Source organism: Phaethon aethereus, assembly GCF_964289735.1.
Source record: "Phaethon aethereus genome assembly, chromosome: 19".
Taxonomy (NCBI): Eukaryota; Metazoa; Chordata; class Aves; order Phaethontiformes; family Phaethontidae; genus Phaethon; species Phaethon aethereus.
In genome coordinates this window covers 2,826,283-2,849,851 of record NC_138595.1, presented here as the reverse complement: position 1 = coordinate 2,849,851, position 23,569 = coordinate 2,826,283, and the positions used below count along the sequence as shown (strand labels likewise).

Genomic DNA, 23,569 nt, shown 5'->3' with positions numbered 1-23,569 from the left:
TCCCAGAAGCCACCCCTGCAGCCCCCACTGCTACCAAAACCTTGCCACACAAACCCAACACACCCTCAAATGCCAGGGGTTTGAGGGGTGCATCCAAAACAACGCTCACCTTAGGCTGCCAACACACCTGAAGGCCATAGAAAGCCCAATATGAGCAGTATGTTACCACAGGTGAAGCTGCAAATACCAACATTTTCACTCACAGGAGCACCAGTGCTGGACAGGCCCTGGAGCTCATGAGGGGGGATGCTCATGGCTTCCCTTCAGGCCAGTTCTGGGGATGCTTAGCCTGCTTGCCCTGTACAAATAAAGCCCGCAGAGCCCCCAAACCCCAAGGCCCATGGGGAAAGGCACTGTGCCTCACCATAGCAGTCACCTGAAGGCCAGGCCATGGTCCTGCCACAAGCCACAGCCCTACCCTGCTGCGACACCCCACTTCTTGCTCCCTGTTGCTGCCAGTAGTGATTCCCCTTGCTCCCACACCCTCCTTCCCCATATTTCCTCTCACCCCCTGGATATAACCCCTTCGCCCCACATCTCTTCGCCTGCCCTGGGCTTTCCCCTTCGCCCCACGTTCGTTCTCTCGGCGCCTCCGCGCAGGCGGATGACTCCCTCGCCCTTTTCCCCCGTCATCATCCCCACAGCCCCGGCGCTCCAGCCGCTGCCGCCTCTCCCTCCCCAGGCAGGGCGGCGGGAGCCCCGGGGCGGGAGGAGCGGGAGGTGGAGCGGGCCGGACAAGCAGGCGGGGGGGAGGTGGGTGGGGGGAAGGCGGCTCCGCACACCCAAGATGGCGGCGGTGGAGCTGGAGTGGGTGCCCGAGACGCTCTATAACACGGCGATCTCGGCCGTGGTGGATAGTTACGGGCGGGCCCGGCGTCGGGATATCCGCTCACTGCCCGAGAACATCCAGTTCGACGTGTACTACAAGGTATGGGGAGGTGGCGGGGGGCCGAGCGAGGCCGGGCCCGGCTGGGCCTGGGGGAGATGGAAGGAGAAGCGGGCCGGGGGAGGAGGAGGAGGGAAGGAAGGAAGGTCCGCTCCCGGCCTGCCCCAGGCCTCTCCCCGGGGGGCTCGGAGGTGAGGGGGCGCAGGCTCTCACCGTCCCCCCGCCGGGGCCGCTTGGCCGCCGGTGCGGAGTAGGGCCCGCAGGACGGGAGGGGGGAGTGAGGGCCTGTGTGGGGCCGCCCGCGCTGCGGCTGAAGGCGAGGAGGCGCCGGCGGGAGGCTCGGGCAGGGCTGGGGGCCTGCGACTTCCCCCCACAAGTCGTGGGCGCCTGGCCTACATGAAACGCCCGGGGGCCGCGGAGAGGGAGCGGAGGAGGCTCCTGGGGCAGCCCCGTCGCGGAGGACCCGGAGAAGAGGCCTGTCCTTGGTGGCCGTGGGGTGAGGGCCCGGGTGCGGGGGAAGATGCCTTTGGAGCTGGAGAACGGGAAGGGGCAGGATGAAACCAGGCTATCTGTGTTGGAATATATTTTTTCCTTTTCCTTTTTGTTTTTTTTTTTTAATGTATTGAAGAATGTGATGTCAGTCTTAGCAGGAGTGGAGTTTTCCATGCTCTTGTATAGTCTTTAATGATCTGGTAGGAACCAGATGAAAAGAATTGAGACTCATTTAATGATATAGTTTATTAGCCTTAAATCATTCTTTCATGAAAGGGCTGTTTCTCATTCAGCTGCCTCTAAAATACCCAGAGCTAGAGTAAAAGGTACACTGAGATGGTCCATTAATTTCTATTGTCCACTAAATAGGCATTTCATCCATGTACAGGAACGGCTGGAAATGAGCATTCCTCAGGAGAGAAACAAGATGGGGGATAACTCTTCTTTCCTCTGCCCATAAATTTCTGAAAATCTAGGATGTGCTAAATGAAGTCATTCTTTAGATGAATCTTTATGAACCAGGGGTAGTGGCCCATCACATATATAGAGAGTAGTAATATTTATAAGGAAGGCTGATCTTCACTAGAGACAGTGAAATTGTTTCTACAGCGTTGAAACAGGCATGTACGTTTTCTGTATACTGCTATTATTTGTCTCTGCTGTATGGGTTGAGAAGTATGGAAACCCCTTTCTACCACATATGAGCATGCTCGCAGATAATGATGTGGTTGATACATGGCAATCATCAGATAGGCTAAAGGTATGGGACTAACAATATGGAAGAGTATTTGAGGGTTTATTTTTAACTGTTAGCAGGTGTGACCATTGACAAATAAACTTTCTTGGCATTGCCTGTCCTGATGCTCGTTCAGATGAAAGGATGGTACTCTGTGGCTTTTAAAAGCATAAAAACAAAAACTCCTTCTAATGATAGAAATATTCAAGTATATATTATTCCCAGATTGTTTAAACACTCATCTGTAGATGAGCTTAATAGATCATTGACTTCTTAGCCTTTTATTAGCACTCTTCAGTGGTTGCATTGAATCAGATTCATACGGAGTTACTTCATAATGAAAAAAGAACCAGCAGTATATCTGACTTTCTCTAGAGACGTTCTAATCTGTTTGTTCTGCTTGTGTACATTGGTTCATCATCCTGTTGGGCAGATGATAATAAACACACTAAGTATCTGTCTTCAAAATAATGTTTCTGTTGTACTAATCACTAGCCAGTATAACTTGTCAGTGATGGTAGTTTGTATTGCTTTTCCTGTTATTTCCGTGTGTTACAACAGGACAATCTTTGATAATCTGGAATGTGTAAGGTGCACCTATACTCCTCTTACTAATACACATCTGTGAGATGTCCACATACAGAATAAATAAAACTAGGCTACAGGGTGTAGGGAGTGTTTTGCCAATGGTAGGCTCATCTTCCATGTCTTCACTACTTGGTTGGGTTTTTTCAAATATCTTTTCTGTGTAGGAGAATGTATTGTCCTTAATAGTCACGTTCAAATTAGCTTATGCACAAATGCAGCTAAACCTTGGATGGGCTGCTGAAATGAATACTCAACCCGTACAGAGTGGTTTATACGGAGATGAGTGCAATGAGTGCCTCGAAGCCTAGCCCAGATCACAAATCTTTTGAATCTTTTGAATAGTGTGCGTTTTTCTATGCACCTGTACAACACTCAGTAACTGGTTCTTGATTTCTATATTTGGATGGCTACAGCAATGCAAATGACATAGCTGAATTGGTTTAGAATGAGGACAGCATCACACCTTTGGACAGTCCTTTCTTGTTGTGTATGGTGCTTGTTTTACTGTTTTGGTTCTGCATACGGTTATTTCCGAAATCATGTGGATATTAAATACCACTTCATGTTCCTGAGCTATGAAGTTCTTTAAAGCAGCAGTAGAATTTCCAAAGTCGCTAAGTCTTTAAAATAAGACAGACTAGAAGACTTCTAAATCCTTGTTCTGACTACATGGTGGTGGTGGTTGCTGCTGTGTGGAGGGGGTGTCAATTAGTTGTTAGTATCCTATGGAATGGTAGTTACTCTTTAAATACGGCTGAGGAAAAGTGGTGTGTAATTGAGGATTTGCGTGAATATACTTGCATTTACATCTTGAAAAAGATTGAGAATCACTTTCAGTGATTATTGAAAGGAGTAATATGTTTCTAGTCTTTCACATCTAACTTGTAAGTAATGGTTTGTTAGCCATGTGTTAATCGCAGTTTGTGATATTGGGGAAACTGCCACTGATTTTGGAAAATTTTAATTTGATACACAGATGTTGATTGTCTGTGGCTGTACAAAACTTTTTTTATCATATTCATCGGTATGAACACTTGAACTTAACCTTTGCCAATCTCGCACAGTTTGCCAACCTGTTCAGATTGATTAAGATGACATGGGCAGGATACAGTACTATTACAACAGCGGGGATAGTCAATGTGCTATTATTTAAAAGGGAGGAAAATGCTAGTAGAGTGCCTTGGTCTTCATTTTTTCCCTAGGATATGCTCTAATCCAGTGTTTGGCTCTATTGTCGTAATACATTGCCTTTATTTCCGATTTCTTAACAAATCCAATTTTAATTCTACGTATTCCAGAATTGTTAAGTTCTAGGACATGCCTTATAAACCTAAGCATTCCCAGTTGACAATGAGGAATCAAACCTTGGGGTAGTTGCAGGTAGTTTCATGTTGTGGACTCATTAAGAAATAGGTTCTGCCACAAGGTGACAGAAGCGGGCAGGTTCCTCATATTAAGCGTATTTATCTTTCTGTAACATTCTTAAACAATGACTAAAGCTTAAAAAGGCAATATCAAATAATGATGATTGTAGTAAAACAGCAAACCTGTACTGGTCCAGCAGAGTGTTACTGGATTTTTTTTTTTTTTTAAATGGCATTTGACTTTTCCTTGCAACCATTAGAAAAATAATAGAGGCAGAACAGAATACTGGTAAGGATATCCTGAAAATTTTCAAGTTTGTTTGTGCAAAAAAATATTTAAGTGTATTATTAATCACAGCTGTATTTTGAAGAGCTTAATAACTAGTGTTGTTACAAGTAACACCTGCACGGGGCGGGGGGAATAAAAGTGCAAACATATCATATTTTGTTTCCTTTGTGTCTCTGCCAGGTTTATGTATATCCTGGTTGTGGTGTTTCCTAGTAATACTAGCTAGGTTCACTTTCTTGGTTTTTGGGGGAGGGGGGAGAGAGAGAGGGAGAGTGTGTCTAGCTTCTAGAAGCCAAAGAAAGAAATATGCTGGATCTCAGTTAAAATAGGACATGCCCGACAGGTAGGCAGCATTTGCAAATAGCGAAATTCTGTATTAAAAAGTAGGTGACAACTGAAATAAACTCTAAGTCCTCAAAAAGGAAAGAGGAAAATCAAATTGCTATATTTTGTCATTTGTTGGGGAGAGGATAGTGTTTTGAGGAAAGGAAGTTATGTAAGGAATCTAGTTTCTGGTGACAGAAATAATATCTTGAACTATCTAGTCCAATGACTGTTCAGATAGCGTCTTATATAGAATTCAGTTCTTTACCCATGCCTCAGCTTTATATTCTATTATAAATAATTATCCAATTTCTTTGGCTCTCATGGTGTTTTTGAAGAGATACTCCTTCGTTAGTGTTTTCTATCATAGGTATTTGTTGCAGTTACACACTAGCAGGCTGATGTTGGACTTGTATTAGCTAACAAGGAGTTTCATACAATGTTTATTTTCCTTTTGAAATGTCTTTTCCGGATTGTGTGTTTTTCTTTTTTTACATTGATTTTTCTTGAAAATTGTTTGGGTCCGATGTTCTTTGAATGTTTTCTGATGAGATCATTAACCACAGGAACAATTGGAGGTGACATTCATTTATTTTAGTTAGGTAGTGCAGACTTATAACCTTTAGCAATTGCGCTATGCTAACTTGTTATGCATTAAAATTTTTAGGCCAAATCCAAAAGGTTATAATCGTGCTTTCTCTTTGAAGTGGTGGATACAACTTCTGAACTGCTCCTACCTTGATGTGAATCAAAATACCAAATTTTTGAGTTTAGATTCTGATAGCTCCAACCTCTCTAATAATGAGCATAGCTGCACTGACATGTCTCCTCACTGTATTCTGCCAATCAGAAAAAGAACGAGCGTGGCTAATAAAAGCTCTTGTATCGTATCTAGGTATTCTTTGAACCAAACAAAATGAATAAACAGGAATTTGCTGACTGTTCACAACAAGCAATAGAATGTCCATTCTCTGCATTGCAGTAGGGATTGTTTTTAGTGATGAAGAATCATTGTAAGCATAATTTCTATAAATTAGAATAAAACTAGCTTGTCCCAAGGCTTTGGTCTCCTGGGTATTTAATGAGAGTGAAGAGGATAAACTACCCATGAAATGAAGTGTAGCTGTGCTCCTTTAGTTCTGAGGTTTTCTGACCAGAGGAGTACAAACAAGGTCTTAAGCAAGTAATGTATGAAGGAGGCAAAAAATCCCAGAGTGAGTGGGTCATATTTTGTAGGACTTCTGCTGTGACTGATCAGTGTGACTTCACAAAGACTCAATTATATTCATGCTGCTGTATATTTGGGGGTCAGAAATGAAATGTACGTGTGGGAAACGATCATGATTTCCGCATGTGCGTGCACACGTGTACAGCCATTCTGATCATCTGCTTAGACTTCCAGAGTAGTATGTGCAGTAGGACTTCACTGAATACTGCTTGAATTAAATCATATCCTTGTATCATCTTTTTAAATTAAAGTCTCACAGTGAAGGAGAATCATCACTTCATTCGTTTATTTATTTATTATTACTCTTTAACATGTGCCTTATTTCTGTAGTCTAAATTTAGACTGGAATTGAACCACCTTTCCTTGTTATGTCTTTACGGGTTTGAAACTTCTTGCCTTTGCTTGCTGTTCTTCATGTTACTCAGTTTGCTTTTTCTTTTTTTGAACCTCTTAATTATGGGGCATGTTTTCTAATCCTGGTATACTCTAGCTTCCCAGTGTTTTTTCACTATCCTTGTTGAGCCTTAGACACTAGAATTCATAATAATTTAGGTAACGAGGTCACATGGTGAACAGAGGTGTTCAGCTCCTGCCGATTTAACCCCCAAGCAGACTGGGTTTTCCCATTTACTGCTGCAGAGAAGCGTACGCGTGTGTGACTGTAAGGCTCAGTCTTTGTATCCCTTGTGCCGGACTCTGTAAACTTTTAAACAAAAAACTTTGCTCATATGATACAGAAAGAGGAGTGAGTGGGAAGACGTGAAGAAGTGTGCTGTATGTGAAAGCAGTAGGCCCCAAAAGTTGTCTCTGAAGTTAGGCTTATTGAATAAGGTTGGGGTTTTTTTCTTGATTATTTGATTGACATTCATAAAGATCAGCCTTGTAATTGGCAGTACATTTTCAAAGAGCTGTGAAGTTTTCTTTTTTTTAATGCCCTAGACAACATCCAACAGAACTAGAGCTTGTCCAGAGGCTTTGTGGATGGTTTTGAAATTGATTTAAAATGATCAAATGTACTTAAATTTCTGATTATTTTCTAAGGCTGTTCCGTCCCCCGTCCCATCTATAATGAGTCATTTGTCAACAGATTGATTCAGTGGGCTGTTGACTCTCAAGAAACTTTTTCCTTCCTTGTTAAGTAGGGAAGGAAGACTGTGGCTTACAGCCTACCTTTTTCCCCAAATACTGATGTTTCTTGATTAAGTATACAGTCCTTCCCAAATTTGGCATGATATTCCACGTTACATTAGTAGACATTACTAAACATGCTGGGGAACTCCTTGGAATTCCTTGTATCTTCAATTCTTACTGAAAAACCCATATTAATTTTTTCAGTCCTCTTCCAAACAGCAGCAATAGGAGCATATTTTTCAAATTGCATGTTCTACAGTTCCTCTTCTACAGGGTCCTTTTACAACTGATTAGAATTAATCTCCAACTGCTTTAAAAAATTATTTTAAAATTTTAATTATTTTTTCATTAGGTTTAGAAAAAGTCTTTTGTGCTTGTAGACAGTGAAACAGCCCAGAATGCTGGTGATACAAATATTGCATCAAGCTTTTTCTCTTGTGTTACGGCTTTGCTTTTGCTAGCAGTTTAACATATCTTTTTGTCTTTTATTTTCAGGAGTTTGCTAGGAAGCAGTTAGAGCTCGGCTTAGTGTACCTAGAGAGAGAAATCTGACAAGAACTTTAACAGAATTACATGTGCATGATGATATAGTAATAGATAAGTTACAAGTTAATGTTATTAATGTGTTTAATTTGGGACATCACTATGGGCACCTTTTGCATGTTTAGGTGGATGTGTTTTGAGTTAAATATTTAAGCCTTAGATCCTGAAGGAGGATCGTGGTGGTTTTCTCACAGCTATGCAGAACAGTTTGATTGTGCATGTGTGTAATAATACACCTATATATTAAACTTATACCTTGGTTCTGATCTTCAGTGCCAGAATTAATGTATCGGTGTGAGCTGATGAAGTTGGAAGTCATATTGTAGCTTTTATTCATTTTTTCCATAGTTAAAGAAAAATAAATCTCTGTTAAGCTCCAAATAGGTTAAGTTTGCATCTAAAAGACATTTGTTTCTTAAGAACAGTTCTCCAGAAGTCCAAACCGCTGCCATTCTTGTCAGGGCATGTTTTCCTTGAATCACTATTTTGTTTTGGTTTTTTTGTGTTACGTAGCAAGGCTTGTGGTCAGGAATTTTTTCTCTCTGGAGCTTTAACAAGAAAACCATTTCTTCAGTGCTTGCAACTGCTTCTCAATGAACGAATTAGCGTTACTGAATCTCCTGGAATTGCTTCACAGTTTGACGTACACTTGCTATTTCCATGTCAAATTTTGTTTGAAAATATTGCTGTAACAGCTACAACAATTTCAAGAGACTTCAAGCTGAGTTAATTCCTTAAAAATGTTTGCCAGTATGTCAAGGGAAGGGGTGAATAGTGTGGTAAATGTCCTAAGGATATTGTGTTTCTGGTTATACCAGTGAAAAATAGGTTGGGGGTTTTTTGCATGCCGGAATGGTGCAAGTGTTTACCTTTGAATTGGGATAAGAGATGTGCAGATATCAGGCTTGGACCTTTGGGCCGTAAGCCAAATTTTACATGTGCCTGAAATAATTGATGTATCAAAATTGAGGGTGTAGTTTGGGACCTTCCTGCACCCTCCCACCCAACCAGGGCATTTATTCATTAGCAATTTAAGAATCACATGTAAACAGTGGGCACATTACAAGATGAGTTTATGTAACCTCATAAATATATTAATTTTTAAAAGTCTTACTACAGTTAGTATTTAGTAAGCTAGTATCGGAGTAATCGCTGTGATTTTTAGTTGGCACTGCAAGGTGATAAGAGGATATGATAATGTACTTGATCGAAAGCCTAATTGTTGAACATGTGATAGTACTTTTGATTCTCTTGTAAAGTAGCTTGGGTATGTGTCTTAGTTTCTTCCAGAAATGGTCTCATCAATTATTGATAAGATGTCCACATTCAGTTTTGGGCCTGGAATATGAGGCAAGATTTAATCCTCTTTCTTTGAGTGCGAAAAATATGTTTTAGGTTTTATAGAGAAGTTACCATTAGACAGCTGTGTTGAAGAAAATGAGAACACTTAACCATGACTGTAGTTTTTAAATACACCAGACTGGATGTTCCTTCACTGCCAGACAGAATATAGCTTCAGAAGAAAATCTGATCTCTTTGAAGTACGGGGAGACGGCACTGTTTTATCTAAGGAGTAACTTTGCATGCCAACTTGCACTGCTTTTTAAGAGTTCCTTTTTTTTCCTCCTCAGTGAAATAGATGACTAGAAGGAAAACAATAATTTCTGGCAATTGACATTATTAGGTCAAAGTATTTTTGAAGGGGGTTTTTTGTAGGTTCTGTTAAAATAACAAACTTGCTGTGCTGTAAAATCAGTGTCATGTGCTTTTATAAGAAGAGTTGACTAAAACTAAATTTCTGGCTGGAGGAGTTGTCCTCGCATACTGTGTTTTGAATACTAATTCATCTGCTTTCAGTGTTCGTGGAGGAAAAAGTGAACGAGACACAAGACACTTGTCAACAAAAGTATTTTAAGAAATTATTGAAACTGGGAGGAGTATTAAAATGTTCATGAAATCTTTCTTTGTAATTGAGCATCTCTAAGTAATGTTTTCTCTTGGCCTTACTTAGCTTACATAATAAGGATAGCTGAACTCCTCATGTCTAAGCTCCTCATAGACGTAAAACCCACTTAGCATGGAGTGTTTTACTGTGGGTATGAATATGCCCATCTTGGACAGTAGATGTTTGAACGTCCTAACATACGGATTAAAAATGAGGGCTATTTGAAGAACTGTTAAGAGTGCAACGTACCAGTGCTTTACCTGTGTGCTGACGATGGCCTGAAACTCCAGCGTATCATCTGGTTTGTGTCTACTGGTAAACTGTAGTTCTCCGATCCCTGCATCGCACAGCACAGGTACCACAGAAGAACAGAAATGGGTCTTGAATGGCCCGTGTCAAAAGATGCAGCTTCTAGAGGGAAGTGCCTGTGAGACATGAGCTACTGGCTTCTCCCTTTTTCCCCATGGAGTTACTGCCTCCCGGAAAGACCTTTTTAATGAAAAAAGGGTGATGGTGGGTGTTTGTTTTTTTCTGGGACACTTAAAATAATGCAGAGTCGTACTGCAATGGTGCTGTGTGATCCAGTACTGTGCCTCTCTCAGAGGTTGGTGATGGTACATACAACCATGGCAAGTGTATAGTGGTGCTTCCTTAGGTTACATACCCTGCTTTCAGTCATTTGTGGTTCAGGGGCTTCAGGACATCAGGAATTAATAGCCTGCAATGGTTTTTTCTGCCATATATTTGTACAGTCATTTCTCTACCTATGTAAATTCGTAGTATTTATAGCATAATGTGGCAGATAGTTCTGCAACTTAACTATGCATTGCAGAGAGAACTGTCTCCATGTTTTGTTTTTTATGAACAAGTCAACTGATATATTTGCTTATCTGCAGACACAAATCAGTTTGGGCATAAAACTAGCCATTGCTTTTAATAAATGCATGAACAGATTCACTTGAGCTTTCCCTCTTACTTATGCAGGAATTATTTGTGAAAGCACAGGTATTAATGGGGTCAGGGCCTTATGCCTGTCTTTAGCTCCAAGTATTGGTGAGTCACCCCTTCCAGAACTTGTGGGTTTGGGGTTTATTTATATATATTTATTTACATATAAATATAAAATCTGTTTGCAGTGCTGTATGCTAGAAAATGTTTAAATTTAAAAATGTTTTCAAAGCATTTGGTATCAAAGAAGTTACTACTTGTATTTTTTTGTTGACTGTAGGGGTTTCTTGGTTTTGTCTTGGCTTTCTAGCTTATGTGTTGCAGTGTTTTGATTATGCAGGTGGACATAGACACTTGAAAATACATTCATAGATTAAAAAAACCTTGAAACTGCCTATGGAGCTCTCACAGCTTGTGTGCTCAGTTTTTAAACAAGAAAATTGTGCTCCTGTGTGGAGATAGTGGAACAATTACTTCTCAGTCTGCTGTGTTTCAATACTTTGAAGTCTAGATTTCATCATAAGTCATCTTTACTATTAAGCTAAATTTCCCAGAAGAAATAGGTCTTAAATTTTAAAATTTATTTATGTTTTTCTTTCAGCTTTACCAACAGGGCCGCTTATGCCAGCTGGGTAGCGAATTTTGTGAACTAGAAGTTTTTGCAAAGGTGCTACGAGCTTTAGATAAAAGGTAAATATCTTAATATATTGACAGTTCTCATTTCAGCTCTCACCTCATGGTCTAGGTTTTGAATTTGGAAGACGTCTAATTTTCTTGGTTTTACTAGCCCATCTAATAACTGTAAGAATATCTCGTTAGATTTACAGATGAACTTTTAAGTTATGATGTGTCTTTCTGTCTCAAAAAGGAAAACAATCAGAACTTCTGTATAAATGTACCAAGTCATAGCGCTTTCTTTGTTACTGCTCTGCAGCCTGTTGTTGTGGTTTAACCCTGGTAGGCAGCTGAGCACCACACAGCCGCTCGCTCACTCCCCCACCCAGTGCGATGGGGGAGAGAATTGGAAGGGTAAAAGCATGAAAACTTGTGGGTTGACATAAAGACAATTTAATAATTAAAAAAGATGAAAAAGAAAACAACAAAGAGAGAGTGAGGAAAAAAGCACAAACAGGGAAAACAAGTGATGCAAAAAACTCTAGTTGCTCACCACCAACAGATCAATGACCAGCCAGTCCGTGAGCAATGGCAAAGTATCTTGTTTCTTGCTGTTGTAGCAGATCCTAAGTGAAGAGTTATCAAGCTGATAGGATTGCCTCTGTTGAAAGAGCTTTCCAGTCTTTAAATATTCCAATTTGTGGTGTTATGCTCAGAACTTGACTTTTTTAGATCAAATTCTTTGTAACCAGAATAAGCGTTGAGTCTTTAGACGTACCTCCCTCCCATTGTTTATGTGTGTGATGTTAATGGGTTCGTACCTGCTCGTTTATCTGCAATTCTATGGGAGTTGTAGTGTAAAGGTGGGTTTGAGGCTTCCCACACCCCCTTAACTTTTAGCTGAAAAGCTTGTTTTCCAGTTTCAATACTTGGTAGTTGGTGGCTTGTGTTTCGCTTACACTGGAGGGTGTCCTTGTACAGAACTTTGTGTACACTCACTTCATGTGTTTGGATAATCCAACAACTGTAATCCGTTAGCCTTGAGATTTGACAACTATGCTTGTATTCATCTGGTTTTGGTTTGAGAAAGGGTTGGAGTTATTTCTCTGAATCACTACTCATTTGAATTCATGGCACTCAAGAGCCAACTGACTGCAGTGTTTTAAAGTGTAATCAAATGCTGTTTTCTTTTGTTTCAGACATCTGCTTCATCACTGTTTTCAGGCTTTGATGGACCATGGAGTAAAAGTTGCTTCTGTACTGGCCTATTCTTTCAGTAGACGGTGCTCCTACATAGCAGAATCGGATTCTGCTGTAAAAGAAAAAGCAATCCAGATTGGTTTTGTTTTAGGTAACTGGTGATGATAGGCTGTTTAAAGTTTCTTTCATGCAAGCTTCAGTTAAGCTAATGCTAATTTTTTTTCATGTTAATGGCTGTGATCCCTTTTTCAAGAATGTGTGTGGTTTTGCAATGTAATTTTTAAAAAACTACTTGATGTCTTAAGAAAAATATATTGGATTTTAATATCTAAGAATAAATAGGCTTATCTTTGATATTTCAGATGTTTTAGATTTAAAATTTGCAGATGTGATGCTTAACATTAAGACTTTGCATAATTTTAGTATTGGTAAGTATTTCTTCACAGAAAACTGTAGGAAAACTATGTAATATCAAACAGTCATTTTCAACTGACGGAGGATTCTTTTACTCTCATATTTCATCCTTTTCAATTCAGAACTGGAGGGTTTATCATTGACAGGATTCCCATATGTAGTATGCAGTTCTATGAAATAAGTAATCTTCTTACAAGCAAAGCCTTTTTCTCTTAAAAAGGTATTTTGCTGTTCAAATTTCTATTTGTTCTTGTATTTTTTTCCTAGGCGGGTTCCTATCAGATGCAGGCTGGTACAGCGATGCTGAGAAGGTATTTCTTTCCTGCCTTCAGTTATGCACCCTTCATGACGAAATCCTTCACTGGTTTCGTGCTGTAGAATGTTGTGTAAGGTGAGTTCACCTTTCATTACTCTATGTTACTGTGAAATACGCATCAATATGTTACCAGCTGCCTTGGAGCCATCAAGCTTCAGATGCTCCCTTTAGCGTTCTGCTGCACCAAAATACTTTCCTGGCTAGAGCTGAAGATCAGAAGGTGCTTGTTTTACACTGATCCCCGGATCTTCAACTTGTAAACTGGCAGCACAGTTGATTGGAAAAAAACACCATTTTGCCTTTCTGTATAATATATATTATGCAGAAATGAGTAATGAGTGCTGGACAGTAAGAGTGCTCCGGCACCTTGGTTTTTTCCAAGCGTTTTTGCATATGAAGGAATGTGTTACGTTGATGTTTGCTAAAATTGTATTTACTACAAGAAGAATTTGCCAAATCCAAACACAAAGGATATAAATACAGTTGAGCAGAAATAAAAGGAAAAGATACCTTTCCTGATTGCAGATGCAGTGAGATCTCTTGCCCCATGCTGAGCTACTTAACTATGTGAATAGGTAAATATCTAGATGTCCAGTTCTTGTGGACACCTGCAGCCACAGCTTAAACATTTGGAAAAGAATTTCTGCTTTTAGGAGGCATTTGGGTTTTGTATATGGCTTGTTTCTCAAGGCCTGTAGCAGGGTCTGTTGCAATTCAAATTCCATTCACGGAGGCCTCAAAGATTATCGCTCTTAGTTTTTAGTTGCTCTGCTCTTACGCCTGTGCATCTACATGTGTGCTCTAATGATGAGTCTGCAGCAAGTACCCAGGTTGATTTCGTTGGTAACACTGTGACTGACCTCTTTTGTATGCTACAGGTATGCGCTTGAATACCTGTGTACTGGTGAGCATAGTTAAAATAGGATTTTTACTTTTTCTAGCTGCTGTGTAATGAGCAACAACGTATGTACTGTATTTGAATATAGGGCAAAACTTGTTTTGGAAAACTGCTCCAAAAAACCTTGCATCTTGTTTATGGTTGGGCAAAGATGAAGGGTAAATAGGCTTTGCCAGTAGCTGCTTATTTTGTGTGTGAACCAGAGGGCCGTGGGAATGGTTCCTGCTCTGCCTTGGTCTGCCCTGCCAGCTACCACTGGCTTTCGTTCCAGAAATAAGATGATGCCAGGAGAAGGCTGGGCAGACAGACACCTTCCTGAATAGGGCAATGATGGATATAGCCCACTATTAGTACTCGGTCCTTTGCCTTCTAATTAATCTAAAAAAAAGTTTCCTAGTTGAATCAGGCTGTTTGGCAAGCTGGAGGAGTTGCCTTAAAATAAACTCCTTCCTTTTCTCCAAATAGAAAAACGGAAAAGAAGGTAAAGAAAGGAAAAAAGGTAACTCTTTCTCTGTTGGACAACAACGTACAGCCCACGCAATTGTGGAAAGAAGATTTTTGCTTTGTGCTAGAAAAAAAAAACTTTATATGTTAAGATGAACTTTATATCTTTATATATTAAGATGAGCTTTTCTAAACTGGAGATGTTAATTCTGTTTGGGTAGAGACAAGCATTGTTCTTGTAGTGAAAGCTGGTGGCCTGCATGTAGCATTAAGTCCCTCTGGACAACAGTGTACATGAGGAGACACTGCTTTATGTTCAGGCATCTGCCAAACAATCAAACAGCATCATTCAGTTGGAAATATATCAAATAGAAAGAATTGGAAATGCTTCCAGAAGCACTAAGTATGTAAAATCTGAAAACCTTTTTGAGGAGAGAGCAGTAATTATACTTGGCTTCAAAGTCATGAGGCAGTAAGATAAACTAGTTGTTGTTGCTGTCTAATCCTTGCTGTAGAATACCTTGCTCTTACCACGGTGCTTGCACTGGAGTGAGGTGGAGTTTTAAGAGAACAACATTTAAGTCTAGCTCTTGAAAATATGACACTCTTAAAAGCTAGAAAATCTAATCTCTGGGAGTTTAATTAATACATTGCATTATTAATAGAACGCAGTTTAAAAATGTGAAGTTTTGTGTTATTTGGACATAATTTGTTGTGTGTTTGTAGTAGCAGTGGTAAATTATATGAAGAAACTTGAGAAAATGTGGAGAGTTGAGATTTCTACAAGCTTGTATACTGCTTTCCTGTATGTGTTGTGTTCCTCTTGGTTTGCTTTCTCTCACTATTATATGTTAAACAATAAGGCACAAATACATATTACGAATAGGTGGTTTTCCCAGTTCATTGTTTCATGTTTTGCTGATCTTTGGGGTTTTTTTCCTGATGTTTTCAGACTTCCTAAGCTGCTCTGAAACATTTTGTTTGCTACGTCTGTATGCTCTTAGAGAATGATTTTATTTGGGCGGGGGAGCAAGTTATTCCCCAAAAGCTATTATTGCAGACATCAAAGAAGATTCGTAGCTATTAGCATAAATGTCCTAAGGCATTTATTCTTCCTCTTGGCTTTATCTTCTAAAATTCTTTTGGATTAATAAAGGATTTTTTGTTACTCAGAACTGGATCACATAAACTCTGCTTATCCTAGAGGATTGGTTTAGGTTTAGCTGCTTTTTTTTGTAGATTTCTTTGTTTTTAGACGCTATCACTGAGGCATCCAGATGCTGGATATTATCGTTCCCAGGCGCTTATCTAAATCGCAGCACTATCTCTACTGGCTTACACCACCGAATGGGATTTGGGCTTCGTATTTTTGATGTTGCGTAGCAGCTCCCATTGGTGTAGGCAAAATAGTTTCCCTCTTTAGGGAAACTGTAATTGCTTAGTCTTTCTCTCTAGTTGCTTTAAAATTCCTGCTTCTTGTTGCTTGAATGTTAGATAGTTTTCTGCTGCCTGTGACCAAGAACACAATGCACTTCTACATCGTGTTTAGTTCTCAGACCTTATTTAAGGAAAACTGTGGCTGTTGCTTTTTGCTTTCTGTTCTTCAGCCATGCTTTGGTGTTTCTCATTGGAAAGCTGGTGTTTCTGTAGCTCGTTTCAGGGGTTTTTTGAAGGTCTTTACTTTTGATCTTCTCTGTGCATGGCTAATATGCATCTGCTGCGTGCTTACCTGCCACTGGTGAAAATGTGAACTTTATTTCTTTTCTTGTTAGTGTTGGAGTTTCATGATACATGTCAATAGGAAAGTATAGGAGGGGGCTATATTAGGGGCAGGCTGAATTTATAGGACAAGCTTAAAGGAATTGCTTTTTGCTATTGAGGGAGGCATGGCTATAGTAACTTCCAAATCTCTACTCAGCTTTAGAGAGGAGAAACATTTGATCAAAAACCTCACTATTCCTTCCTCCCTCCTTAACAGTTTACTGGAAGATCTATCATAATGTATCATAAAAGGTATAAAGTGCTGTACCTATACATTAGCTCACATTTTCAGAGTTTCAGCCTCTCTGCAATACGGCATTATGTTCTGCTTTGCTTCACGTTGTGTATTTCTCTTCCTGTGTTATGTGGTCCTCCTGATTTGCAAAGGCTTTCCTGATGTTTTTCAAACTCTATTACTCATTGTCTAATAACAGATTTCCAGGAGGGACAATGGAGGTTAATTTAACAAAATTTCATGTGTGCTAAATGGCAGGCATTTGCAATAGAGAAGGAACAGCTGTCTCTTCTTAGCCTGCAATGGGTAGGAACACAGTTCTGCCCTTTAGGCTTGGAATATGATAACACACACACATTTCTAACGTATCTCTTAAAAGTAAATAAGCATCAGCTTACACTTACAGAAAAACTTCTTTACTTTTGTTTTAAATAAATGCCGGCAGCTGAAATTGTTAGGTCTCTAGAGAAATAAGAGTATGTTTCAATAGAGCTGTGTTTTATTGTCTGCATTTGGCTGTCATTTCGGGAAGCTTCTGTTAATCCTTCAGATGGAGAGGCAGCAGGGTTAGGAGATGGGGCAAGGCGTGGGCGAGAGGTTTTTGTTTAGAGTTGTTGTGAACCGGGTCAACAAAGTAGTCTTTTCTGGTGGCGCTAAGTCAGTGCTGAATTAGCATGTCGAATGGATATGATTGAATCTCTTGTGAAGACACCTCCCTTTTCCCCCCCTTAGCCCCCAAAACAAAAAATGCCCACTTTATGAAGCACTGTGTTGCTTAAGGTTTGAGGAAAAAGTGCAGAAATGCATGAAAACTAGCTGTGTCTGTACTTTAATGTCTGTTTCAGTTTACCATACTTTGGGAAGGAGGTAGAAGGGTTTCCATACTGTGTATTACAGGGTTTTGAAATGGAATTTAGCAGTGTTGAGAAGAATTGATTTTATGAACAGTAAAACATGAAGCCACCACACCAAAGTGGTTCAAGCATTGGATATGTAAAACTGCATCAATATGTAAAATCATTTGACATCTCCAACAGTAAAAATTCTTGCTGTGCAAGAGACAAAGCATGGTGTACTGGAACAATATTCTGTAAATGGTTCTTCTGTGTTACTGAATTCAGACAGCGCAGTTTTGTTGGGATGACAGCCCAGTTCTATTATAATACCAAATTGTAGATTCATGGTACTACTCTATATTGAAATGGTTTATTCAGACACCGTTTAGAAGATCTCTTTACATCTCCCTAAGGTTGCTGCATGTTCGAAACGGTAACTGTAAATATCACTTGGGAGAAGAAACGTTCAAACTTGCGCAGTCTTACATGGACAAACTTGCAAAACACGGTCAGCAAGCAAACAAAGCAGCACTCTATGGGGAGCTGTGTGCGCTGCTCTTTGCCAAGAGCCACTACGATGAGGTGAGTGGGGTTTTGATTTTGTTTTTCTTTAGAAAACTGGTTATGAAATCTGCTAGGATGTTCCACGACTGGCTCATTCATGTTACCTTTCTAGCTGGAGCTCCTGATTTTTTTTTTTTTTTGGTACCTGTGTGGCAGTACCAGAGGAATACCTGATTTATTGACTGTTTTTTTTCCTATGTCTTGTTCTGAGTTAGTCTAAAAGCTCTTAACGGTACTTGGACCAATATTAAGCCGCGATGTGTGATAGATTCGTAGCATGTGTTGGTCATCTGTGAATGAAATAGTGTTAAAAGCTTATTTTAATAGGTAAAAATGAATAGCAGAACACAGGTAATGTTCTTTGCACTTATTTTTTGAAAACTGTGGCTTAAGTGTAACTGCTGCATAAACTATGGGTTTCCTTTAGCTCTGAAGTACACTGACCAGGAAGTTGTCCCACACAATAGGAATTGTGAGGATTACTTAAAGATTGTAAAATACCCTTTTTTCTCTGTAAAAGTCATTGTAATAATACCTACCTTAGGCTAGTATAAATACTTACTGAATATGTGAGTATTAACCTTAAGAGCGCTTTTTAAGTCTGTCTTTTAAGATACAGCTGTATAAGTTTCATTACACATAAGCAATTAAACAGTATTTTAAAAATTTTGTAATGTAAATGACCAGTATATTTTTCAGAGCCAAATAATACTTAATGTTGTAACATAGTGAAGTTCCAGCTTCGTTATGTTGGTAACTCTTTGTTCAACAGGCTTATAAATGGTGTATAGAAGCTATGAAGGAGATCACAGTTGGCCTGCCTGTGAAAGTAGTAGTGGATGTTTTACGACAAGCTTCAAAGGTGAGTTTAAGATCTCCCACGTTTCTTTTGTAGCTAGATTGCTACCAAGAAGGGGTGAGGATAGGTAGTACCTCCAGAACGCTTCGGTAACCAGGTCCATTTCATGAGCCTTATGGCTTGTTATTTATGTTTAATTGGTTCACCTCAGTCTGGGGGGCGGGGGGGGGGGGGTATGTGTGTGGCTTTTTCTTTTTTTCTGAAACTGAGTTACAGCTGTTCAAAGGTAAATCATGACAAAGTTAACCTGAGAGCATTTCATAAAAAGGTGGTCTGTTTGATCTAGACTAGGTACAGTACTAGCCCCTTAGTAAGGCATTTATGGCAGAATAAAATATTAAGTTTATCTTATCTGTGAACCTTTTCTTAAATAACTGAAAAGTCCTTCAGTAAACATGATGATGTTTTGAAATTAAAAATAGTAGTTACCAACTGTGCCAGTATCTGGAGGAGACGAGTTCTGAGTATATACCTCTTCACATGCTTCATTTCAACCTGTTTAGGCTTGTGTTGTAAAACGTGAATTTAAGAAGGCTGAGCAGCTGATAAAACATGCAGTATACCTTGCCCGGTAAGTAGCATTCAAAATAAAGAAAAAAAACCTTTTAAAATTATGCTTAACTTGCCTCAATTTGTAATATATGTATGTTTCCATAGGGAGCATTTTGGAGCCAAGCACCCCAAATACTCTGATACTCTACTAGACTATGGATTTTACTTGCTCAACGTAGACAATATATGCCAATCTGTTGCAATCTATCAGGTATGGAGCAGGACTAAATGTCTGTCTTCAACTTCTTTTGATATTCATAATCTCTCAAATGTTTTACTGCAACTCATATACCGTTAATTCATAGAGATAAGTAATAGTTGATTTAATTACTGCAATGCTTGCTCTTTAAAAAAAAACCTAAACCACTAAAACACCTCCAACTATGGGGTTTTGCTTTCTCTTTTTTTCCCCCTAACTCAAGTGGCTTTTATATATTTACTGTCTCAAGGATGTAGGTAGAGGCCTACAGAATTTCAGAGCCAATAGATTATTTTCTTCTCCCCTTTTTAACAATGAGAGAGATTCATTTGGGATTTTTTTCTGTATTAACTGATGAAATGGTATTCTTGTAACTCTTTCAGACAGCTCTTGATATCCGGCAGTCAGTATTTGGAGGTAAAAACATACATGTAGCTACAGCTCATGAAGACTTGGCTTACTCTTCATATGTTCACCAGTACAGCTCTGGAAAATTTGACAATGCACTGTGAGTACAATTGTTTGAGGTACTGGCAGCAAATTTAGTGAACTAAGCTGTAAATGGAGTAAATTGTTCTTAAGTGATACAGACTTTCCAATTAGAATTTAAATGCATCTGTTTATTGCATTAATGTCTCTAATATTTTGTCAGTCAGCTGCTAGCTTACATATCTGTATCTTGAATTTTTTATGTAAACTCTTTCAGATTCCATGCTGAACGTGCTATTGGCATTATAACTCACATTCTCCCAGAAGACCATCTTCTCTTGGCGTCTTCAAAGAGAGTTAAAGGTAGTACCCTTAATTGCATTACTGGGAGAGTTTGAAATCAGTCCTTCAGATATGTTTATCTTGCTCTCTGAGAGAGGAAATGTAATGAGTTGGTTTGGTGTTTTTTTTTTTCAAATGGAGGTCACTAGAATACTTGTAGTCCTCAGTGTCCTCTGTCAACACACTTGTAAAATACAAAAAAAACTTAGAAGACTTGGGGCAGGGGAAAGAGTAAAATACACAATATAAAAACATGTTGGGAGCTTGATATCTGGTTATACCTGTTTGAAAACAGTTTGTAATAAACACAAAGCCTGATTAGATGTCTCCCGAGATGTCTTGGGTAGATGGCTTTCTGCCACCTACAGTTACCATCTCTTTGTGTTTGGAACACAGTAACATTGGTTTTTCTCTCCTATACTCAGCACTTATCCTGGAGGAGATTGCAATAGACTGTCACAACAAGGAAACTGAGCAGAGGCTACTTCAAGAAGCTCATGACTTACACCTGTCCTCACTCCAGTTAGCTAAAAAAGCCTTTGGGGAGTTTAATGTGCAAACAGCAAAACACTATGGCAACCTTGGAAGACTGTATCAGTCCATGAGAAAGTTTAAGGTAAGATTATGTTGATGTAAAGGTCTTGATATAAAATCTGCAAGGCATCTATAAATCACAACAAATGATGATTTTCAGTGTCCACAATTCATAACCTCAGTTGGTAGGTTTATGGTTGGAAAACTTGTACTTGATAATTAATCTCTCCAAAGCTTTGCGCAAAAATAATCCATTAAGATGCACAATGCCTTCACAGACAGGGTGGCAGCAATTTTGATGACAGAAAAAGTGATACTATTTGCGGATCCACTTAACTAAGAATTTGGAGAACTTGATTTGGCTTTGGCTTTCTTACTTTTTTGCCTCTTATAAAATACTACAGACTATTTAGCCGCTACATAGTTATGTTTCTTTAAATCTTCCTTCTTTTTCCTCTTTTTATGGCATGGTGAGTGGTGTCTGACTGACCTGTGTGAATTTGATCCTCATAGGAAGCAGAAGAAATGCACATCAAGGCAATTCAGATTAAGGAGCAGCTTCTGGGTCAGGAAGATTATGAAGTTGCCCTGTCAGTGGGTCATCTAGCTTCCCTCTATAACTATGATATGAATCAGTATGAAAATGCAGAAAAGCTTTATTTGAGATCCATAGCAATTGGTAGGTGATTCTTAAAATGTGTGACTATATAGCACTTTTAATACTACAGGAGACATTGTTAAAAAGCGTATTAAAGTTTTTAGTAAAGAATTTAATTAAATGCAAGATGTTTATTTTATGTGTTTTCAATCTAAATATAATGCTTTTTCTTGAGTGTTCTTTTGGGGACTGAATTCTGGAATCGTATTATTTCCAGTGCTGCATTGGAATTGACATTGAAAGCATCTGGGAACTGACTAATTAAAAGCTTGAAAGCTTGGGTGTTAGTCTTTAGGTCTTGGAGTTGTCACTAGAACTTAATTGCAGAATGTAGTTAAATTTGGAAAGAATTGGAAAACTGTTGTGCCCATCAGCCTAACTATACTCTCATTACATATTTTTCTTGCCCATTATCATTTGCAGTGAACTTATAATTCCAAATCAAATGCATCTTTGGACCATGCTGTAGCTCAATTTTGAGATGCACAATCTTACTACTTACAGTTACGTACAGTGCGTTACAGACAAATTTATGATTTTAAGGTAGAAAACCGAAAAGCAACTTCACTGTTTAAATTGAATTCAGAGTGAAATTGGGACGCAAAAGGACTGCCGCCTTTATATGACTGGTAGATTCTGTGCATGTAAAGCTATGGTACAATTAATGATGTTAAAGGAGAAGGTAGGTAGAATTCAAACCGTCATCCAGGAAGCTTGCGTGTTGCTTGTGTTCTTGCTTTAACGTAACAAAACGTTGATGATCTGCTGTAACAAAAAGGTTCATTTTGTTGGTAAAAATGGTGTGAGAAGCAAGATGCAATGTATGGGTGGATTACATTTTAATTTTGTGTTCTTTTTGGATTTCTTCAGGAAAGAAGCTTTTTGGTGAAGGATACAGTGGACTTGAATATGATTACAGAGGTCTCATTAAACTGTACAATTCCATTGGCAATTATGAGAAGGTTTTTGAATACCACAATATTTTGGCCAATTGGAACCGGTTGCGGGATCGGCAGTTCTCAGTTACAGATGCTCTGGAGGACGTAAGCACCAGCCCTCAATCCACTGAAGAAGTGGTCCAGTCTTTTCTGATGTCTCAGAACGTTGATGGACAGAGTAGCTAAGAACTTGGTCAATTAACCAGTTAAGGTTTTTTCCCTCAGGTTACAGGGGGAAAAGTCATACTGTGAAATCTAAACCATGTAGTTCTCTGGGGGCTGGAATTTGCATTGAAACACTGGTCCAGTCTACTGAAGAGTGCCCATACGGATGAATGTGTGTTAAATTCTTATCAGCATGTGTATGGCATGTTTAGTTCGGCTCACATTTTTAACTTGGTATTCCTGAAAACCCCTTCTTTCTCTCTTCTTTCAAAAGAAGCTACTTTGCAGAAAATCTGCAAGAAAACATTAAATAAAACTGTTTGAGTTCAAAAGAGTTGCATTCTTATTATGAATGGAAGGTTTCATCAAGAGCTTTCTTCTGATATATAGAAAGAATAAATGCTGTACTATAAGAAGCTATACGAGAAAGGTCTTTCTACTGTATGCGTTGTAGGAAAGCTAATTGTAAATAACAAGAAAAGGGAGAATGCCCTAGCCTTGGCTGCTGCCTTATGAAGAAAAGTGGCAAAGAACCACTTCAGAGAGCAACATACTCTTTGTGAACCGCGATACGTTGTTAAGCAAGTAACCACCGTATGTTGTTTTTAATATCCTGAACTGGACCAGTGTTCATCTGTAAGTGATAGAAGATCCAGTAGACCAGCAATCCTAGTTTTCTCTGGTACCGAGAGTGCTAATCTTCTGAACAGGACCAGGAAAATCAAAAGTGGACCAGCCTGCTAGAAATAGGTTTTGGACCAGTGGCTTTAATTTAATATTTCTGCCCCTGCATTCACTTTTACAGTAGAATTATTTCATTTAGATGTATGATCAGTGCAAAATTATATTCATGTAATAGATACAAAACTAGGAAGTGAACGTTCTTTAGCAGTTGCGATGGCATGTCTTTACCTAGTAAGCTTATACAAATATTAATGTCGATGCCACAAGCAAAAACTAGAAATGCTTAAATATTTGCTGCAGCCATTTTTTTTTCCTTTTTGAATGGGCTTACTCTGATAATTGAGGCAGTAACTTGTTTATACCAGTTAATAGTTTTGTATTACAGTCCAGTTCCGTTTTATGTTTCTGGAGAACACAACTTACTGTACAGTTCGCAGAGGTCAGCGGAAAAT

At 39.2% G+C, this 23,569-nt stretch overlaps 1 protein-coding gene across 1 annotated transcript; it reads left to right on the top strand.

Moving 5' to 3' along the window:
• Positions 1–766: 766 nt before the first annotated feature.
• Positions 767–22,454, top strand: APPBP2 (amyloid beta precursor protein binding protein 2; the record flags this gene model as incomplete). Its single annotated transcript, XM_082008655.1, has 13 exons — positions 767–928; positions 11,076–11,164; positions 12,289–12,440; positions 12,971–13,094; positions 17,607–17,775; positions 18,530–18,619; positions 19,120–19,187; positions 19,274–19,379; positions 19,751–19,875; positions 20,074–20,159; positions 20,564–20,754; positions 21,186–21,351; positions 22,201–22,454. Exons 1-13 carry the CDS (start codon positions 788–790, stop codon positions 22,452–22,454), a joined length of 1,761 nt encoding a protein of 586 aa, XP_081864781.1. The 5' UTR covers positions 767–787.
• Positions 22,455–23,569: the final 1,115 nt, after the last annotated feature.